Source organism: Grampus griseus, assembly GCF_964374135.1.
Source record: "Grampus griseus genome assembly, chromosome: 3".
NCBI lineage: Eukaryota > Metazoa > Chordata > Mammalia > Artiodactyla > Delphinidae > Grampus > Grampus griseus.
The window spans coordinates 52,018,738-52,035,745 of NC_139019.1; the positions used below are offsets into that span (position 1 = coordinate 52,018,738).

At 37.1% G+C, this 17,008-nt stretch overlaps 1 protein-coding gene across 8 annotated transcripts in view; it reads left to right on the forward strand.

Moving 5' to 3' along the window:
• ERBIN (erbb2 interacting protein) overlaps positions 1 to 17,008 on the forward strand; it is a 109,783-nt gene that overhangs the window by 37,950 nt on the left and 54,825 nt on the right. For all 8 annotated transcript variants that reach the window (XM_082650641.1, XM_082650643.1, XM_082650645.1 and 5 more), the window contains exons 3-4: positions 1,923 to 2,120; positions 5,181 to 5,298. In XM_082650641.1, coding sequence (XP_082506767.1) covers positions 1,932 to 2,120; positions 5,181 to 5,298 — 307 coding nt within the window. In that variant the 5' untranslated portion in view covers positions 1,923 to 1,931. The remainder of the gene's footprint in view (positions 1 to 1,922; positions 2,121 to 5,180; positions 5,299 to 17,008) is intronic.

A 17,008-nucleotide genomic window follows, 5' to 3' on the forward strand; every position in this document is an offset into this window, starting at 1 on the left:
AATTGAGAAACAGCTCTTAGTCAGAAATTAAAGAAATATCTTTGTTGTATTAGGGTTTTTCTTGTTGAGGATGAGCAGACTAATAAAGCATGTTTCTTTTAAAAAAATTGTTTTTAAATTAGCTTATAATTGCTTTACAGTGTTGTGTTATTTTCTGCTGTACAACGAAGTGAATTAGCTATATGTATATGTATATCCCCTCCGTCCTGGACCTCCCTCCCACCACCCCCCATCCCACCTATCTAAGGACATCACAGAACACTGAGCTGAGCTTCCTGTGCTTTATAGCGTGTTCCCACTAGCTGTCTGTTTTACGCATGGTAGTGTATATATGTCAATCCTAATCTCCCAATTCATCCCACCCTCCCTTTCCCACCCCCATGTCCACATGTCCATTCTCTACGTCTTTGTCTCATTCCTGCCCTGTTAATAGGTTCATCTGTACCATTTTCTAGATTCCACATATATGTGTTAATGTACGATATTTGTTTTTCTCTTTCTGGCTTACTGCACTCTGTAAGACAGACTCTAGGTCCATCCACATCTCTACAAATGACCTAATTTCATTCTTTTTTATGGCTGAGTAATATTACATTGTATACATGTACCACATCTTCTTTATCCGTTCATCTGTCATTGGACATTTAGGTTGTTTCCATGTCCTGGCTATTGTAAATGGTGCTGCAGTGAACATTGGGGTACATGTGTCCTTTTGAATTATGGTTTTCTCAGGGTATATGCCTAGTAGTGGCATTGCTGGGTCATATGGTAGTTCTATTTTTAGTTTTTTAAGGAACCTCTATAGTGTTCTCCACAGTGGGGTTCCCTTTTCTCCACACCCTCTCCAGCATTTGTTGTTTATAGATTTTCTGATGATGGCCATTCTGACCAGTGTGAGGTGATAACCTCATTGTAGTTTTTTTTTTTTAAAATTAATTAATTAATTTTTGGCTACATTGGGTCTTTGTTGCTACACACAGGCTTTTTCTAGTTGTGGCAAGCGGGGGCTACTCTTTGTTGTGGTGCCCAGGCTTCTCATTGTGGTGGCTTCTCTTGTTGCGGAGTACAGACTCTAGGCCCGTGGGCTTCAGTAGTTGTGGCATGCGGGCTTCAGTAGTTGTGGCTCGCAGGCTGTAGAGCGCAGGCTCAGTAGTTATGGTGCACGGGCTTAGTTGCTCCACGGCATGTGGGATCTTCCCGCACCAGGGCTCGAACCTGTGTCCCCTGCATTGGCAGGCATATTCTTAACCACTGTGCCACCAGGGAAGTCCCACCTCATTGTAGTTTTGATTTGCATTTCTCTAATAATTAGTGATGTTGAGCATCCTTCACGTGCCCCTAGGCCATCTGTATGTCCTCCTTGGAGAGATGTTTATTTAGGTCTTCTGCCCATTTTTTGATTAGTTTGTGTTTTTGATATTGAGCTCCATGAGCTGTTTTGTATATTTTGGAGATTAATCCTTTGTCTTTTGCTTCGTTTGCAAATATTTTCTCCCATTCTGAGGGTTGTCTTTTCGATATGGTTTCCTTTGTTCTGCAAAAGCTTTTAAGTTTCATTAGGTCCCATTTGTTTATTTTTGTTTTTACTTTCATTACTCTGGGAGGTGGGCCTATATGCTTATAGAAGCATATAATTGGTTACTTAATGGATCATTTTGTGAAGTACAGAAGTGCTTGAGTTTAATTTGAACTTCACTAGATATAAAATTTGATAATAAAGCAATGTTAAATGCATTCTATTTAATGTGTTGGGGAGGAGATATCTGTGATATCTGTGATATGTAATATGTGATATGTAAATGTAAATATGTGATATGTAATATGGGATATGTAAACTGTGAGAATTGAATTGGAATAATTTGTTTTGAAAAATTGTTATAATACATGTTTTCACTAAATTTAATTTTGTTTGTATATTGCAGTGTCTAAAAATGACTACAAAACGAAGTTTGTTTGTGCGGTTGGTACCATGTCGTTGTCTACGAGGAGAAGAGGAGACCGTCACTACTCTTGATTATTCTCATTGCAGTTTGGAACAGGTTCCCAAAGAGATTTTTACTTTTGAAAAAACTCTGGAGGAGCTCTACTTAGATGCTAATCAGATTGAAGAGCTTCCAAAGGTATGTTAATCCAGTCTTTCAAGAATTGCCTTTGGGGCTTCCCTGGTGGCGCAGTGGTTGAGATCCCGCCTGCCGATGCAGGGGACACAGGTTCGTGCCCCGGTCCGGGAAGATCCCACATGCCGCAGAGCAGCTGGGCCCATGAGCCATGGCCGCTGGGCCTGCGTGTCCGGAGCCTGTGTTCCGCAACGGGAGAGGCCACAACAGTGAGAGGCCCATGTACCAAAAAAAAAAAAAAAAGAATTGCCTTTGCTTATTTTTATGCCTAGAAATATGATATTCCCAATGTTGCCATAATGCTGTATGTGTATATATATATATATGTGCATTGTTTCCCGTTTTTTTGGTTTAATTTCACCTTAGCGTGTGCAACATGACTCAAATTTTTTTAGATAGAATTTTTAACCTTTATCTCTTCAAGTTAATTGCTTAAATACTTGTGCAGATAATTTAAAATTTTGTATTTAATTCCAGTACCTTAGGCACTAAGGTAGACAATAAGACTGCACAATTTCTGCAGCCAATAGATTTAACTAGACAAAGAATTGAAATTAATGTTTTTCTGGTTTTCCTGAGACATTGATCTACATTATAGTTATTGAGGATAAATTGTCTTTTCGGTTATCACATCAGAATTTTGCTTTTTAACAGCTTTGTAGAGGTAGTATTCTGTTTTCCCCATTTTTGGAAAAGTTTTGGAGGACTTAACATTTCTGAAATGTAGGAGCAACTAGCAGGAGAAAATAGGTTTGTTGCCATGAAACATCATCTCACATTAACAACTTCTTTGCTAAAATTTTTTAGTGGTGGCTACTTTTTTTTCCTTAAATTCTAACCTGTCTTCATCCTCTACTCAGTTTCTTTTTTTTTTTTTTTTTGCGGTACGCGGGCCTCTCACTGTTGTGGCCTCTCCCGTTGCGGAGCGCAGGCCCAGTGGCCATGGCTCACGGGCCCAGCCGGTCCGCAGCATGTGGGATCTTCCCGGACCAGGGCACGAAACCGCGTCCCCTGCATTGGCAGGCGGACCCTCAACCACTGCGCCACCAGGGAAGCCCCTCAGTTTCTTATTGTTGCGCGGAAAGCTACCATAGTTTTGTCAGAGAGCTTTACCACCCACACAGCAGTGGTTTTCAAGCTGTGGGTGAAGACTCATTAGTGGCTCATAAAAATCAATTTAATATATGGGGCATTTCCAAATAATGAACTATTATTTGGACTGGAAGATTTAGAAAATAAAAAATACAGGATACCCAATTAAATTACACTTTTCAGATAAACAGTGAATAATTTCTTAGTATAAGTGTATCTCATGCAGTATATAGGACATACTTTCACTAAAAAATTATTGTTTATCTGAAATCCAAGTTTAATCAGGCATCTTGTATTTTATCTGGCAACCTTAACTGTCATAGAGTAGAAAATAAAGAGGGTTGCATGTATCTATTGTAACTTAAAGCATTTGTTTTAGATTTGTGTGTGTGTATATATACATACCGGATGGCAGCAGGTTTTTTTTGTTTTTTGGGGTTTTTTTTTTTTTTGCGGTATGCAGGCCTCTCACTGTTGTGGCCTCTCCCGTTGCGGAGCACAGGCTCCGGACGCGCAGGCTTAGCGGCCATGGCTCACGGGCCCAGCCGCTCCGCGGCATGTGGGATCTTCCCGGACCGGGGCACGAACCCGTGTCCCCTGCATCGGCAGGCAGACTCTCAACCACTGCGCCACCAGGGAAGCCCGGCAGCAGTGTTTTGAAAAAGGTTTTCTTTGGGTGGCCAGTAGTAAAATCATTTTGAAAGTAGTGCTATCCAAGATTGTCTTATAAAAAAAAATCTGTGTATAGATGTGGATAAAATATTAAAGGTTGTGGGTTGCATGTTCATGAATTTCTCCCCTAAGTTGTAATAGGGTGCTTTGTAATTGACTGTTCCCTTGTATATTGTTTTTCAGCAAGTAATTTATCTTCCTTAGCTAGTTCTCCTAGAGTAAATGGAAGACTAAAATTAGTCCCTTTTTCTAATCACCACCAGCAAGGTCTCAGTCTGGGGACTGTGTTGAAAAGAGAGGCTTGCTATGATAGTGAAAATAACTGAATCACTTATCATGCCTAGCAATTTTCCATTTTTGGAAGAATGCTCTTCTTAAATAGGACTTATTCAGTGCCATCCTGTGCATAGTTCTGTTTTTTTCTAAAGACTCTTCTTTTTTGGAATAATTCTAAATTCACAGCAAAATTAAGAGGAAGGTACAGAGATTTCCCAAATACATAGCCTGTCCCCACACATGGATGGCCTCCACCCTTATCAGCATCCCCCACCAGAGTGGTTAAACCACCAGAGTAGTGAAAACCGATGAACCTATGTTGAAAAATCATAATCACCCAAAGTTCATAGTTTACATTATGATTTGCTCTTGGTGTTGTGCATTCTGTGGGTTTGGACAAATATATAACGACATGTATTCATCATTATGCTGTCAAACAGAGTATTTTCAGTGCCCTAAAAATCCTCTATGCTCTGTACAGTTTTTTGGTATGGGGCTTAGAAGTAGCCCATTTACTTACTGCTTTTGGTTAAATATATTTTGATCACGTTTCATTATTGTGATTTTAGCATAACAGTATATTTACTCCCTTATTTATTTTGTGCTCCCAAATCAGAATTCTATATTTTAAGTCATTTAAAATCAGTTGTACATATTTGAATTTAATTTATATAAACTTTCATTTTGGAATAAGGATGCTTGGAATACAAGATCCAAAGTTTACCATATTTAACAGCCACTTATTTTTTATGACCTTAGCAGAAAATACACCATATGCTTATTTTCACTAAGTGCATTTCACCCAGGGCAGAAGTGTGAGGATATAAATCATTCTGAGTAGTCCAATTGTGTTCAGATCCATAATAGCATAAAATAATAAGAGATCTTCCCTGGTATTTGTGTAGGTATAACTCATTCAGTTTTAATGATATTAATAATATTTGTTTGTGTAAAGGTTAATAAATGAAATATTTAAGGAAACTTAAGGAATAATCAAAATACTTCTCTACCTTGTTTCAACAGCAACTTTTTAACTGTCAATCTCTACATAAACTGAGTTTACCAGATAATGATTTAACAACATTACCAGCATCTATTGCAAATCTCATTAATCTCAGGGAACTGGATGTCAGCAAGAATGGTAAGATTTTTTTTCCCCCTAACTTTTTGTACTTGGGAACATGTTATATTATTAAAATTTCTATTGTGTTTTAGCAAATAAAAAGAATTAAAAAGTCAGATTGTAATGTACTACCATAATTAACTTTCATATATATATAAATGATCTATGAGAATTTAAAGGCAGAGAGTAAGTATAAACAATTTTAAATGACTGTTTAATTAAAATGCTGTGGGTAAATGCATGTACATATTTATATATCCTTATATCTATTTTTTTATATATATTTACAGCCCTGTTTGTGATGGTGAGAAACTAGTAACAACTAACTCTAATGTCTGTTGTTGATTACATAATTTGATGCATCCATAAGAGTGGAGTGTAATGTAGCTCCATCAATACTGACATAAAATACAGTGTAGTGGTAAAGGTTAAAAAAAAAAGTTGTGCAACATAAACGAATTGAACATCAACAAATATTTATTGAGAGACCACTCTGTGCCAAATATTTTATTAGGAGTTGGATTACAATTAACGATGAAAAGTAAAAGGACATGGTCACTGTTCTCCTGGGCACACAGTCTTGGTTTTGTTTGTTTAGTTTGATAAACGTTGAAGAAAGTATGGAAGATATATTCCAAAATGTTAAGTGCTTACCTTGGAGAGAGAGAGAAGTAGACACTTGAAAATTTTAGAATGAGCATATATTCCAATATATTGGAATAATATTGGAATAAGCATTTCCCAAGAGCAAGGAAATCCTTATACATAACCACAATATCATTATCACGCTCAAGAAATTTGACATCACATTTTCCCTTTTTAGCTATTTGCTCACCTAATAATGCCCTTTTTAGCTATTTGCTCACCCTACCCCCACCTTCAAGTTAAAGATCACATATAGCATTCAGTTGTGTCTCTTTGATCTTTCAAAACCAAGAATACTTTGCCCATGTTTTTGTGACATTGTCATTTTTGTGGAGTTTGGGTCATTTGGTTTTTAATTTGTGTGAGTTTTCTTCTCATGATTTTATTTTAGGTTAAATAAATTTCCTCAGCTTGAAACTTCTCTTTAAGGGCAGTTTGAAATTTGTTTCCATTCCTTGTGCTTAATAGATTGGCAAGTATTGCTTGATAAATTCCAAAGTAAATGAACTTGATCCATTACATTGTGCTCTGCATATGCTGACAGTTAAGTAGCGTTATAGAACTTCGGAACTGTTGTGACATTAGAAGTCATCAAGTGTAACCTTCCACTCCAAAGGGGTATCTTTTCTACTTTTTGGTCTTTTAGAATGAGAGATGTTAAGGTGTAAGGAAAGAGACCTGAAATAATCTGGGTGTTATTGATAAAACTCTATGCACCTGGGAAAGGCTAGTAACCCACGTAACTAGTCTTCATGATATAAAACTATTACTTGGCTCAATAATGAACACGCTTACATATATCCTCCTGAAAATGCACTCATTCCAGACTTATTACTCTAAATTGAGAATGGTGCAGTTATGGCCCTGCAGCATCATTAAATTAATATCTTAGACTTCCATGCAACTTCTTGAAGAATAATGTGTTGGAGTTAAGACAACCTATTGAACTGTAGTGTTTCTTTTTTTCATTCTAGTTTCAGCAGTTCCTTCTTGCTTATATTGAAAACCTGCTTTGTACAACTGTGTCAGCTTGTGTTTTTGAGGAGTTGGAGATAATTTCTATGTGACCAAAAGATTTAGGATAAGCACTTAAATATTCTGCCCTGAAAGAGAATGGCTTTAATAATTGTTGCCAACAAAACCTTACAAGTTATTTTCATTGAAAATTAAGTTGATTTATCTGTTCTTCTCTTTCTGTGTGATCTCATCTGTTTTTTAAACGGCAGAATCAGTCCCTTGCCTTTTACTTGTTTCCTTGTTTTTTTTTTTTCTCTTTTTAGTCTTAAACTGATGTCTAAATGCAACGGCATTTCATTGATGGTGAAAAAAGCTAGTGAGGAGAGACAAGAAACTATGATAATGTCAGAACCATTACCTTGACTGATAAAAATTCTTGTATTCCTAATTCTTAATCTGATAGTCATCATTACAACTGATGTAATTAACCCACTTTACTTTTAGAGAGTTGAGATTATTTTAATTAACTTGTAATATGTAACCCTAAAGTGTATGTTTATACAAGTCTATGTTATTTATTTATTTATTGGCTGTGCCTTGTGGCTTGTGGGGTCTCAGTTCCCCGACCAGAGATTCAACCTGGGCCACAGCAGTGAAAGCCTAGAATTCTAACCTCTAGGCAACCAGGGAACTCCAGCTACGTTGCTGAAAACAAGAAAATAGCATGCATAGTATAGTTGATGTGGTTGGTTATGAGAAATTTGAGTTTTGCTAGTTGATTAACAACTTGCTTAAAAGAAAGGATAGCACACTAACTGAAAGTAGTGTTTATCAGATTTTGGAAGTATTAAAATTACATTTAGTATTAAGATGACCACTGTATTAGAGAAGGATGGGAGTTTCATCTTATATTCTGAATGAGAAAATTGAACTGTCCCTAAATTTTTTCTCTGTTACTACATCTCATCATGTTAAATCTTGCATAAGATGCTTTAATCTTGTATCCAAGCTCTACTATTTTTTCCTTTTAGGTGTTTTTATCAGTTCAATCTAATAATATTCTAGTTTATCTTAATATACCAGATGCTGTTTTCATATTTATTATCTACATGCCCTGCTTGGAAGGAGGCAGGAAACATTGTGGCATACTTTATTAGTGTTTCAGCAAGCTGTATTTATTTAAAAGCACTTGTTCTAGGATTTTTACTTTCACATTTTCTTAGTTTCTGATCTTTCACATATTTCTTCCAGTGTTTTTCAACTGGCAAGTAACATGGTTTAGTGATTAAAACATTTATTTAGGAAAAAGAAGAATTGTACTCTAATCGATGCTTCTCTGTTTATTTGCCCTGTTGTTATATTGGGGAATTAATCTCATTCTCGGTTAGACTATACATAATATTATCAATATTACCACTTCCTGTCTTGCCTCATGAGACTGGTGACCAAATTGTGGACTAGTCTATGTATAGGATGTATATAAATTTGAGGTATTAATATTTGTCTTCATTTTGTATGGAATTCTTTTTTTATCATTTATATTCTATGATAAAACTAGAGTGTTAATTTATGAGTCTTAATTTGCTCTTTCCTTTCATGTCTAAAGTTTTGATTTGTTGTTAGCTTTTTTTTTTTTTTTTTTTTTTTGCGTTATGTGGGCCTCTCACTGTCGTGGCCTCTCTCGTTGCGGAGCACAGGCTCCGGACGTGCTGGCCCAGCGGCCATGGCTCACGGGCCCAGCCGCTCCGCGGCATGTGGGATCTTCCCGGACCGGGGCACGAACCCGTGTCCCCTGCATCGGCAGGTGGACTCTCAACCACTGCGCCACCAGGGAAGCCCTTGTTAGCTTTTTAAAGAAATGAAAAGCTCACCAAGCTGCTATTCCAAGCCATTGCAGATAGCAACTGGTGTTAGAGAAATTATCATCCGTGGTGTTCAAATGGCCTGTCTTCTTGAGAAGACCAGTAGGGGATGATGATTAAAACAATTTGCCAAAGGGGTTGATAGAGAAAGCTGATGGAGAGGAGAGAAAAAAGAAATGAAGGCTATCTAGTTGTTAATTCTCTATATAAGCACACTGATTAAAAGTTAGGAATTGTAAGGCAAAGAAACCAGAAAGAGTAGCTCAGATCTTTCTGTCTGATATGGGAATGCTAGAGAGGTTAATTAGGCCTTTTTTAAAAATCGAGTCCAAAAGTCCAGAAAAAATGGGTTGAAAGTTTGTGGGTCAGTACAGAAAGCAGTTCCTTGAACCTGAGAAAATCTGATGATTGGGGACAAAATGTTGGAAAAGCCTCTTCACTTTAAGTTCAAAGAAGTTATATTGATTACAAGGGAAATTATAGATTGCTGGGGAAGTCACTATTTTTCTCTGTGTTTTAAAATTTCTAAAATTGCTAATTTGCTTAATAGTTAATGTTTAAGTTCAGCTGTTTTAATAAATCAGCTTATTTAAGATAATGAAAGAAGAAAAACCGTGTGTTAAACTGACATGGAACTTAAAAAATGTAGGCTGGTGATCACTGGTCACTGCTAAGTGTGTTGTTAATGAAGACTATAAGTGGGGTGTGCAGTCACTGTGCCTTGCCATAGGCCTTACCATTCACTGTGTTATAACTGATCCAAACCATACACCTGTTATCCCCTAGCCAATATAATCATCTCAGTTTGCAGTTCCTCCTTTAGCCTGTTTTGACTGGAACTCAGTGTTACATTCTGTACTATTTAATTACCTTAGCCTTTAAAATACATAAACCACTAAGTAAGGAGCCACTATTAACTTATATTGTACATTTAGGGCATTGGAGGAGTGTTGATGCCCTCCAAACAGAGATCACCAGGATTACATGTGATTGAGCCATGGGGGTGGAAGGGGAGTCTCAGGGGGTGCTAAAAGACTTATAGGATTTGGGCTTGTACTTGGTGATTGGAAGAAGGTTTAAGAATATGAGGGTTTGCTATGGATGGAATGCCATCAAGAAGTAGGAGTAATTCTGTGATTGAGAATATTAATAAATCTCATCTATAGGGAGGGCAGATTAGAGCAAGGCTAAAACTATAATCAGTAAAAAAGCAGCTGTCACTCATTAGGATAAGGGGTGGCTTGGACAAGGTTCATACTTTATCTTTGTCAAGACATGATTACAAATTTGCTTTTGTCTTGATCTGTCATGGTTAAAGAATGGCCTTGTCTAATATTGGTATTCAGTGAAATTGCTTAGTTCAACAGGAAAATGCCAAGGCCTCCCTTTGAATGCAGCTTGTTCATAGTAAGACAAGGACTAGCTGATAGTACAAGACCAGTTCCTAGATTTCAGGAGGTATTTTCTCTTTCTCAGCAGTATAGGGAGAATTCTTCTGTAACCAAAATAGATTAATATGAGAAGGATAGCCATGTTTTATAGTATCTTCATTTTACTGAGTTTTAGCAAGAGTCAAATTCTTATAAAAAGAGTATATGACAAAGAAGGAACACTACTGAAGTTAAGGGAGAATGAAAAAGGAACAGGTAGCTGAAATTGTCAGAGAATTAAGAAGTAACTCATGATAAAATTCAGGTTCTGCATACTTTATGTACAAGGATAAAAAGAGTTCTCTTTGGAGACAAGCCTACAAGCATTGAGGGTAGGCCTCATTGAGAAAGTGGCTTGAGCAAGGACTTGAGGAAGTGAGGAAGTTAGCCATGTAGATTTCTAAGGTAAGAATGTACCAGAAAGAAGAAACAGCCAGTGTAAAGTTTATAAGGTGTGAGTATCCATAGCATGTATGAGAAACAGAAGGCTATGGTAGCTAAAATATAGTGAGCAAGATGGGAGAGTGATAGGAGTAGAGGTCAGAAAGGTAGGGATATGGAGCAGCAGATAATGTAGATCCTGGTAGGCATTTGTACGTACTTTGACATTTATTCTCAGTGAAATGGAATCATTTGGAAGAGTTTCAGTCAGGTCATTCAGAGCATGAAATGACTTGCATTTTAAAGGTTTACTCTGGTTATGTGTAGAAACAGTATGGTACAAGGGTGAAAAGTAACCAGTTTAGGTGCTATTTCAGTCGCCTCTAGTGTTAGTGGTGGAAGTAGTGAGATGAAGACAGACTCTAGATACATTTGAAGGTTGAGTCAACAAGATTTCATGATGGTTTGGATGTGGGATGTGAGATAAGAGTCAAGAATGATCTCAGTGGTATTGGTCTGTGCATGTGGAAGGATAGAGTGCTGCCAGCTGAGATGGGGACATCTCTGGGACTCGTAATTTTTAGTGGAAAAAAATCAGGGGCTCATTTTTGGACATGTTACATTTAAAATAAGATATACAGATGTTCATAGGGGTTTGGAGTTCAGTCGAAAGGGAAATGTGCTAGCTATACATATTTGAGAATTGCCAGCATGTAGATGGTATATAGAGCCTGAGATTAGATACAGTCAACAAGGCCATGAATATGAAAGAGGACTAAAGAGTGAGCCCTGGTGGCAACCCAACATTAAGAGATCTGGAGGAAGGAGAGAAAGGTACAAAAGATACTGAGAAGGAACACTACTGAGGAAGGAAGGAAGCCAATAGAATGAAAATATTTGTTTTTCTTGCTACATTTTAGCTTTCAAGAAAAGGAACTATGTCTCAGTATCTGCAGTCCATAGCATGGGTACATATTTGCTGAATAATATAGAGAATAAATAATTTCAGTTCGAGACATGTTTTATTTAAGGTACCTAACCAGTACCTAAAGGGCATTTGAAAATTCTTATTTGGAGTTAAGGAGAGAGGGGGGAACTGGAGATACAGATTTGGAACCTGAACATATATATGGTAAGAATTGAAATCACAGTGAATACATTGCTAGCAATTTGTAAAAGCAGGAAACCAGTGAGTACTTCAAAACTACTTGCTTAGGAAAAAATTACTACGATGTATCTGAAATTAGAGTTACTATTTCATAGATACTGGTTGGTTAATTTTTATAAACCACATGCTATGAAATAAAGTACTTTAAAATTTGAAAAATATGAAGTATATGTATTTGTGGAAGATGTTATAACCATTACTGTCCATTAAAAATTTAAATTGCAGAAGTCTAACATAGAACTCTTTTTTTTTTTTAAATAAATTTATTTATTTATTTATTTTTGGCTGTGTTGGGTCTTCGTTGCTGCGCGTGGGCTTTTCTCTGGTTGTGGCGAGCGGGGGCTACTCTTCGTTGCGGTGCCCAGGCTTCTCACCTGCGGTGGCTTCTCTTGTTGCAGAACACGGGCTCCAGGCGCGCAGGCTTCAGTAGTTGTGGCACACGGGCTCAGTAATTGTGGCTCTCAGGCTCTAGAGCTCAGGCTCAGTAGTTGTGGTGCACAGGCTTAGTTGCTGCGCGGCATGTGGGATCTTCCCAGACCAGGGCTCGAACCCGTGTCCCCTGCATTGGCAGGCAGATTCTTAACCACTGTGCTACCAGGGAAGTCCTAGAACTCTTAAAATTATCTTTCTCCATATAAAATTTTAGGTCAGTAGAACATACTGTAGTCTTTGGTCTTTTTCTCCTTAGATAGACTTTATCATGTACTAAAAATATTATAGTTCTTGGAATAATGTCATTTACGTAGACTATTTCAAGATACATTATAGACTTTAATAAAAACCAATGAAATGATATGTAAAGCTGAGTATGAAAATGAAGTCAGGCTCTAATGAGGACAGTGTAGAATGTCCTCCCACCTTTCCTCTAGATGCGGATTTTTTTTTTTTTTTTAAGTATATGATAAGAATTATTCACCACAACCAAGTGGGACTCATTCTGGGCATTCAAGTTTGATATTTGAAAATAAATCAGTGTTATTCAGCACATCAGTAGACATATAATGAACTTGGTAATTCCATTCCTTGTTGTTTACTCAAAAGAAATGAAATACATGTCATTTGAAATTAAATATAGTGTGTTTTTTTTAAGTTCATTACACCTTTTTCATAATTATTGAAACCTCCTTCCTTTTTTTGCCCTATTCGTCAGTGTCTCCCACATCTACCATGGGCGCCGTGCTGCTACCAGATATTCCTTAGGGCCTGCCACCTAGGAGAGTTATTTTAATGTATCCTCAGTAGAATTATCACTTGAGGCAAATTATTTGTTAGTTGAAGAACTGATAAGAATTTAACTCCTAAATTTATAGGATTCAGTAACACTAAATATTTTGTGTGTAAATAAATGAGAGAAAAGAAAGAAGAAAAATTAGTGTAAAAAAATCAATGTTATTATTAGTGGGTAAGTCAAATTTAACGAGTTGTACAAAAGTACAGTATACTAAGTAGTTACATGTGTTTAGAATAGAGAATTGAGTCAGCGTAAATAAGACCTATTAGCAGTAATATAAGAAGCATACAGATACTATTAAGTAATTCATTGTATAAATGCCCTAAAATATATATTTGAAGTATTAAATGTGCAGGTAAAGGAATGCTTTGTAGATCAGTTGTTCCATTTTGGGGACTTGTAACAGGGTTGTCAAGTTTTTATTTCAGCATTAAGAAAATTCTTATCCCTCATTCCCTCCAAAAAGCAACATCTCTCACATTCCTATTACCATAATTTTATTTAAAACTGACTTGTCACTCAAAAGAAAATGAATGCTATAAAGCCACTGAAGTTTAAAACTTACATGAAATGAAAAATTTCCAAAATCAACTTAAGAAGAAATAGAAAACTGAAAATACTAAATCAAATTAGTGGTCAGAAAAACTGTTAGACCTAATTTTAGGGAAAAGTTGGACCAAACCTTCATGGAATGGGATAATCCTTAATTTATAAAATCTATTCTAGAGATTAGAAAGGGAGGAAAGTACTTGACTCAACTTATAAGGGTAATAAAACTTTAATAAAAGAAATAGATAAAGACTGTCTAAATTAAAATGTTGGAAATTCTCTGCTGGGATGACAGGAGTAGCTGTGCTGTAGATCTCATCCTATCTCAGGCTAGCCCAGGCATCCCAGGCATGTCCTCATAGGACAGTTAGGGGAACCTGAGATCTAGTGGAAATTAGGCAGGGCTTTTTTAAACCCTTGATTTCATCAATTGTGTTAACAGTTTAGTGGCCAAACCAAAACAGATGGCTGAGCCCAGAATCAGGATTAGGGAAATTATACTTCGCATTTTGTTGGGAGGAGCTGGTACATCACATTCAGAGAGTGGTAATAGGGAGTAGTGAGTGGTCATTAATGTAATCCATCTATCACGTATACCTAGAAATAAACTTAACAGAAAATGTGCAGTATGGGCTTCCCTGGTGGTGCAGTGGTTGAGAGTCTGCCTGCCGATGCAGGGGACATGGGTTCGTGCCCTGGTCCGGGAAGATCCCACATGCCGCGGAGCGGCTGGGCCCGTGAGCCATGGCCGCTGAGCCTGCGCGTCTGGAACCTGTGCTCCACAATGGGAGAGACCACAACAGTGAGAGGCCCGTGTACCGCAAAAAAAAAAAAAAAGTGCAGTATGATCTAAACAGGAAGACATAAAACTATGGAATAGATCAGTAGAAGAGGGTAACAGAAAAGACTGTCCAGAAGCATAACCATGGAATATGACACACAAAAATTCCTCTACAAATGGAATATGACACACAGAAATGCCTCTACAAATCAGTGGAATAAGGAAAACATATTTCATAAGTGTTGGCACAGTGTTTTTATATGGGAAATAGTAAAAACAAAGAGAGCCTTACTTCACAGTATATACTAAAATAAATTGCAGATTAAGTAATATGAAAAACAAAAATTACTATTATTAGAAAATGTAGAAAACTATTTTTACGACTTTGGAGTAGAAAAGATGCCTTATTCAAATATTAAAAGCACAGCAGTAAAGGAATGAAATTTCTACATGACAAAATATAAAGTAAAAATTCATGACAGACTGTGAGAAAACATTTGATATACTAGTATTTCTAAAGAATGCTTACAATCAGTAATTTAAAAAATCCAATAAAAAATGTGCAGTGAACAGAGAATTCAAAGAAGAAGAAATAAAAATGATCAGTAGGAAGCAATGCGAGCGTCTATCAGCAGATGGATAGAGAAGACATGTTTTATACGTGTGTGTGTGTGTGTGTGTGTGTGTGCATGATGAAATATTAATCAGCCGTAAAAAGGAATGACATTCTGACATTTGCAGCAATGTGGATGGAGCTAGAGTTTTTTGTTTTTTGTTTTTTGTTTTCTGTGACATGCGGCATGCAGGATCTTAGCTCAATCTTAGTTCTCTGACCAGGGATCAAACCCATGCCCCCTGCGGTGGAAGCGCAGAGTCTTAACCACTGGACCACCAGGGAAGTCCCTTTTTTAAAAGATTTTTTAAGTTCAAGTATAGTTGATTTACAGTGTTGTGTTAGTTTTCAGTTGTACAGCAAAGTGATTCAGTTATGCATATACATTTGTGTATGTGTTTATGTGTAAGTGTGTGTGTGTGTGTATATACATATTCTTTTTCAGATTTTTTCCCTTGTAGCTTTACAAAACTATTTCTGTTTTGTATATAAGTTCATTTGTATCTTTTTTCTTTTTCTTAAAGATTCCACATATAAGCGATATCATATATTTGTCTCTTTCTATCTGTCTTCATTTAGTATGATAATCTCTAGGTCCATCCATGTTGCTGCAAATGGCCTTATTTCATTCTTTTCTATGGCTGAGTAATATTCTATTGTATATATATACCACATTGTTATCCATTCCTCTGTCGATGGACATTTAGGTTGCTTCCATGTCTTGGCTATTGCAAATAGTGCTGCAGTGAACACTGGGGTGCATGTATCCTTTTGAATTATAGTTTTCTCTGGATATATGCCCAGGAGTGGGATTGCAGGATCATATGGTAGCTCCATTTTTAGTTTTTTAAGGAACCTCTGTGCTGCTCTCCATAGTAGCTGTACCAATTTACATTCCCACCAACAGTGGAGTAGGGTTCCTTTTTCTCCACACCCTCTCCAGCATTTTTATGTAGACTTTTTCATGATGGCCATTCTGACCCATGTGAGGTGATACCTCATTGTAGTTTTGATTTGCATTTCTCTAATAATTAGCGATGTTGAGTCTTTTCATGTGCCTTTTGGCCATCTGTATGTCTTCTTTGGAGAAATGTCTGTTTAAATCTTCTGCCCATTTTTTGATTGGATTGTTTGTTGTTTTTTTAATATTGAGCTGTATGAGCTGTTTATATATTTTGGAGATTAATCCCACGTCGGTCGTATTGTTTGCAAATATTTTCTCCCATTCTGTGGGTTGTCTTTTTTGTTTTGTTTATGGTTTCCTTTGCTGTGCAAAAGCTTTTTAAGTTTAATTAGGTCCCATTTGTTCATTTTTGGTTTTAGTTCCATTACTCTAGGAGATGGTTTCAAAAAGATATTACTGTGATTTATGTCAAAGAGTCTTCTGCCTAAGTCTTCCTCTAGGATTGTTATACCATCTGGTCTTACATTTAGGTCTTTAATTCATTTGGATTTTGTTTTTGTGTATGGTGTTAGAGAATGTTCTAATTTTATTCTTTTACATGTAGCTGTCTAGTTTTCCCAGCACCACTTATTGAAGAGACTGTCTTTTCTCCATTGTATATTCTTGCCTCTTTTGTTGTAGATTGATTGATCACAGGTGTGTGGGTTTATTTCTGGGCTTTCTCCCCTGTTCCTTTGATCTATATTTCTGTTTTTGTGCCAGTACCATACTGTTTTGATTACTGTAGCTTTGTAGTATGGTGTGAAGTCAGGGAGCTTGATTCCTCCAGGAAGGGGAGAGGGACTAGATAGGGGCATGAGATTAGGAAATATGATCTACTATGTATAAAATAGATAAGCATCAAAGATATATTGTAGGGCTTCCCTGGTGGCGCAGTGGTTGAGAGTCCGCCTGCCGAGGCAGGGGACATGGGTTCGTGCCCCGGTCCGGGAAGATCTCACATGCTGCGGAGCGGCTGGGCCTGTGAGCCATGGCCGCTGAGCCTGCGTGTTCAGAGCCTGTGCTCCGCAGTGGGAGAGGCCACAGTGGTGAGAGGCCCGCGTACTGCAAAAAAAAAAAAAAAAGATACATTGTACAGCACAGGGAATTATAACCATTGCCTTGTAATAACTTTTAATGGAGTATAATCTGTAAAAAAATACGGAAT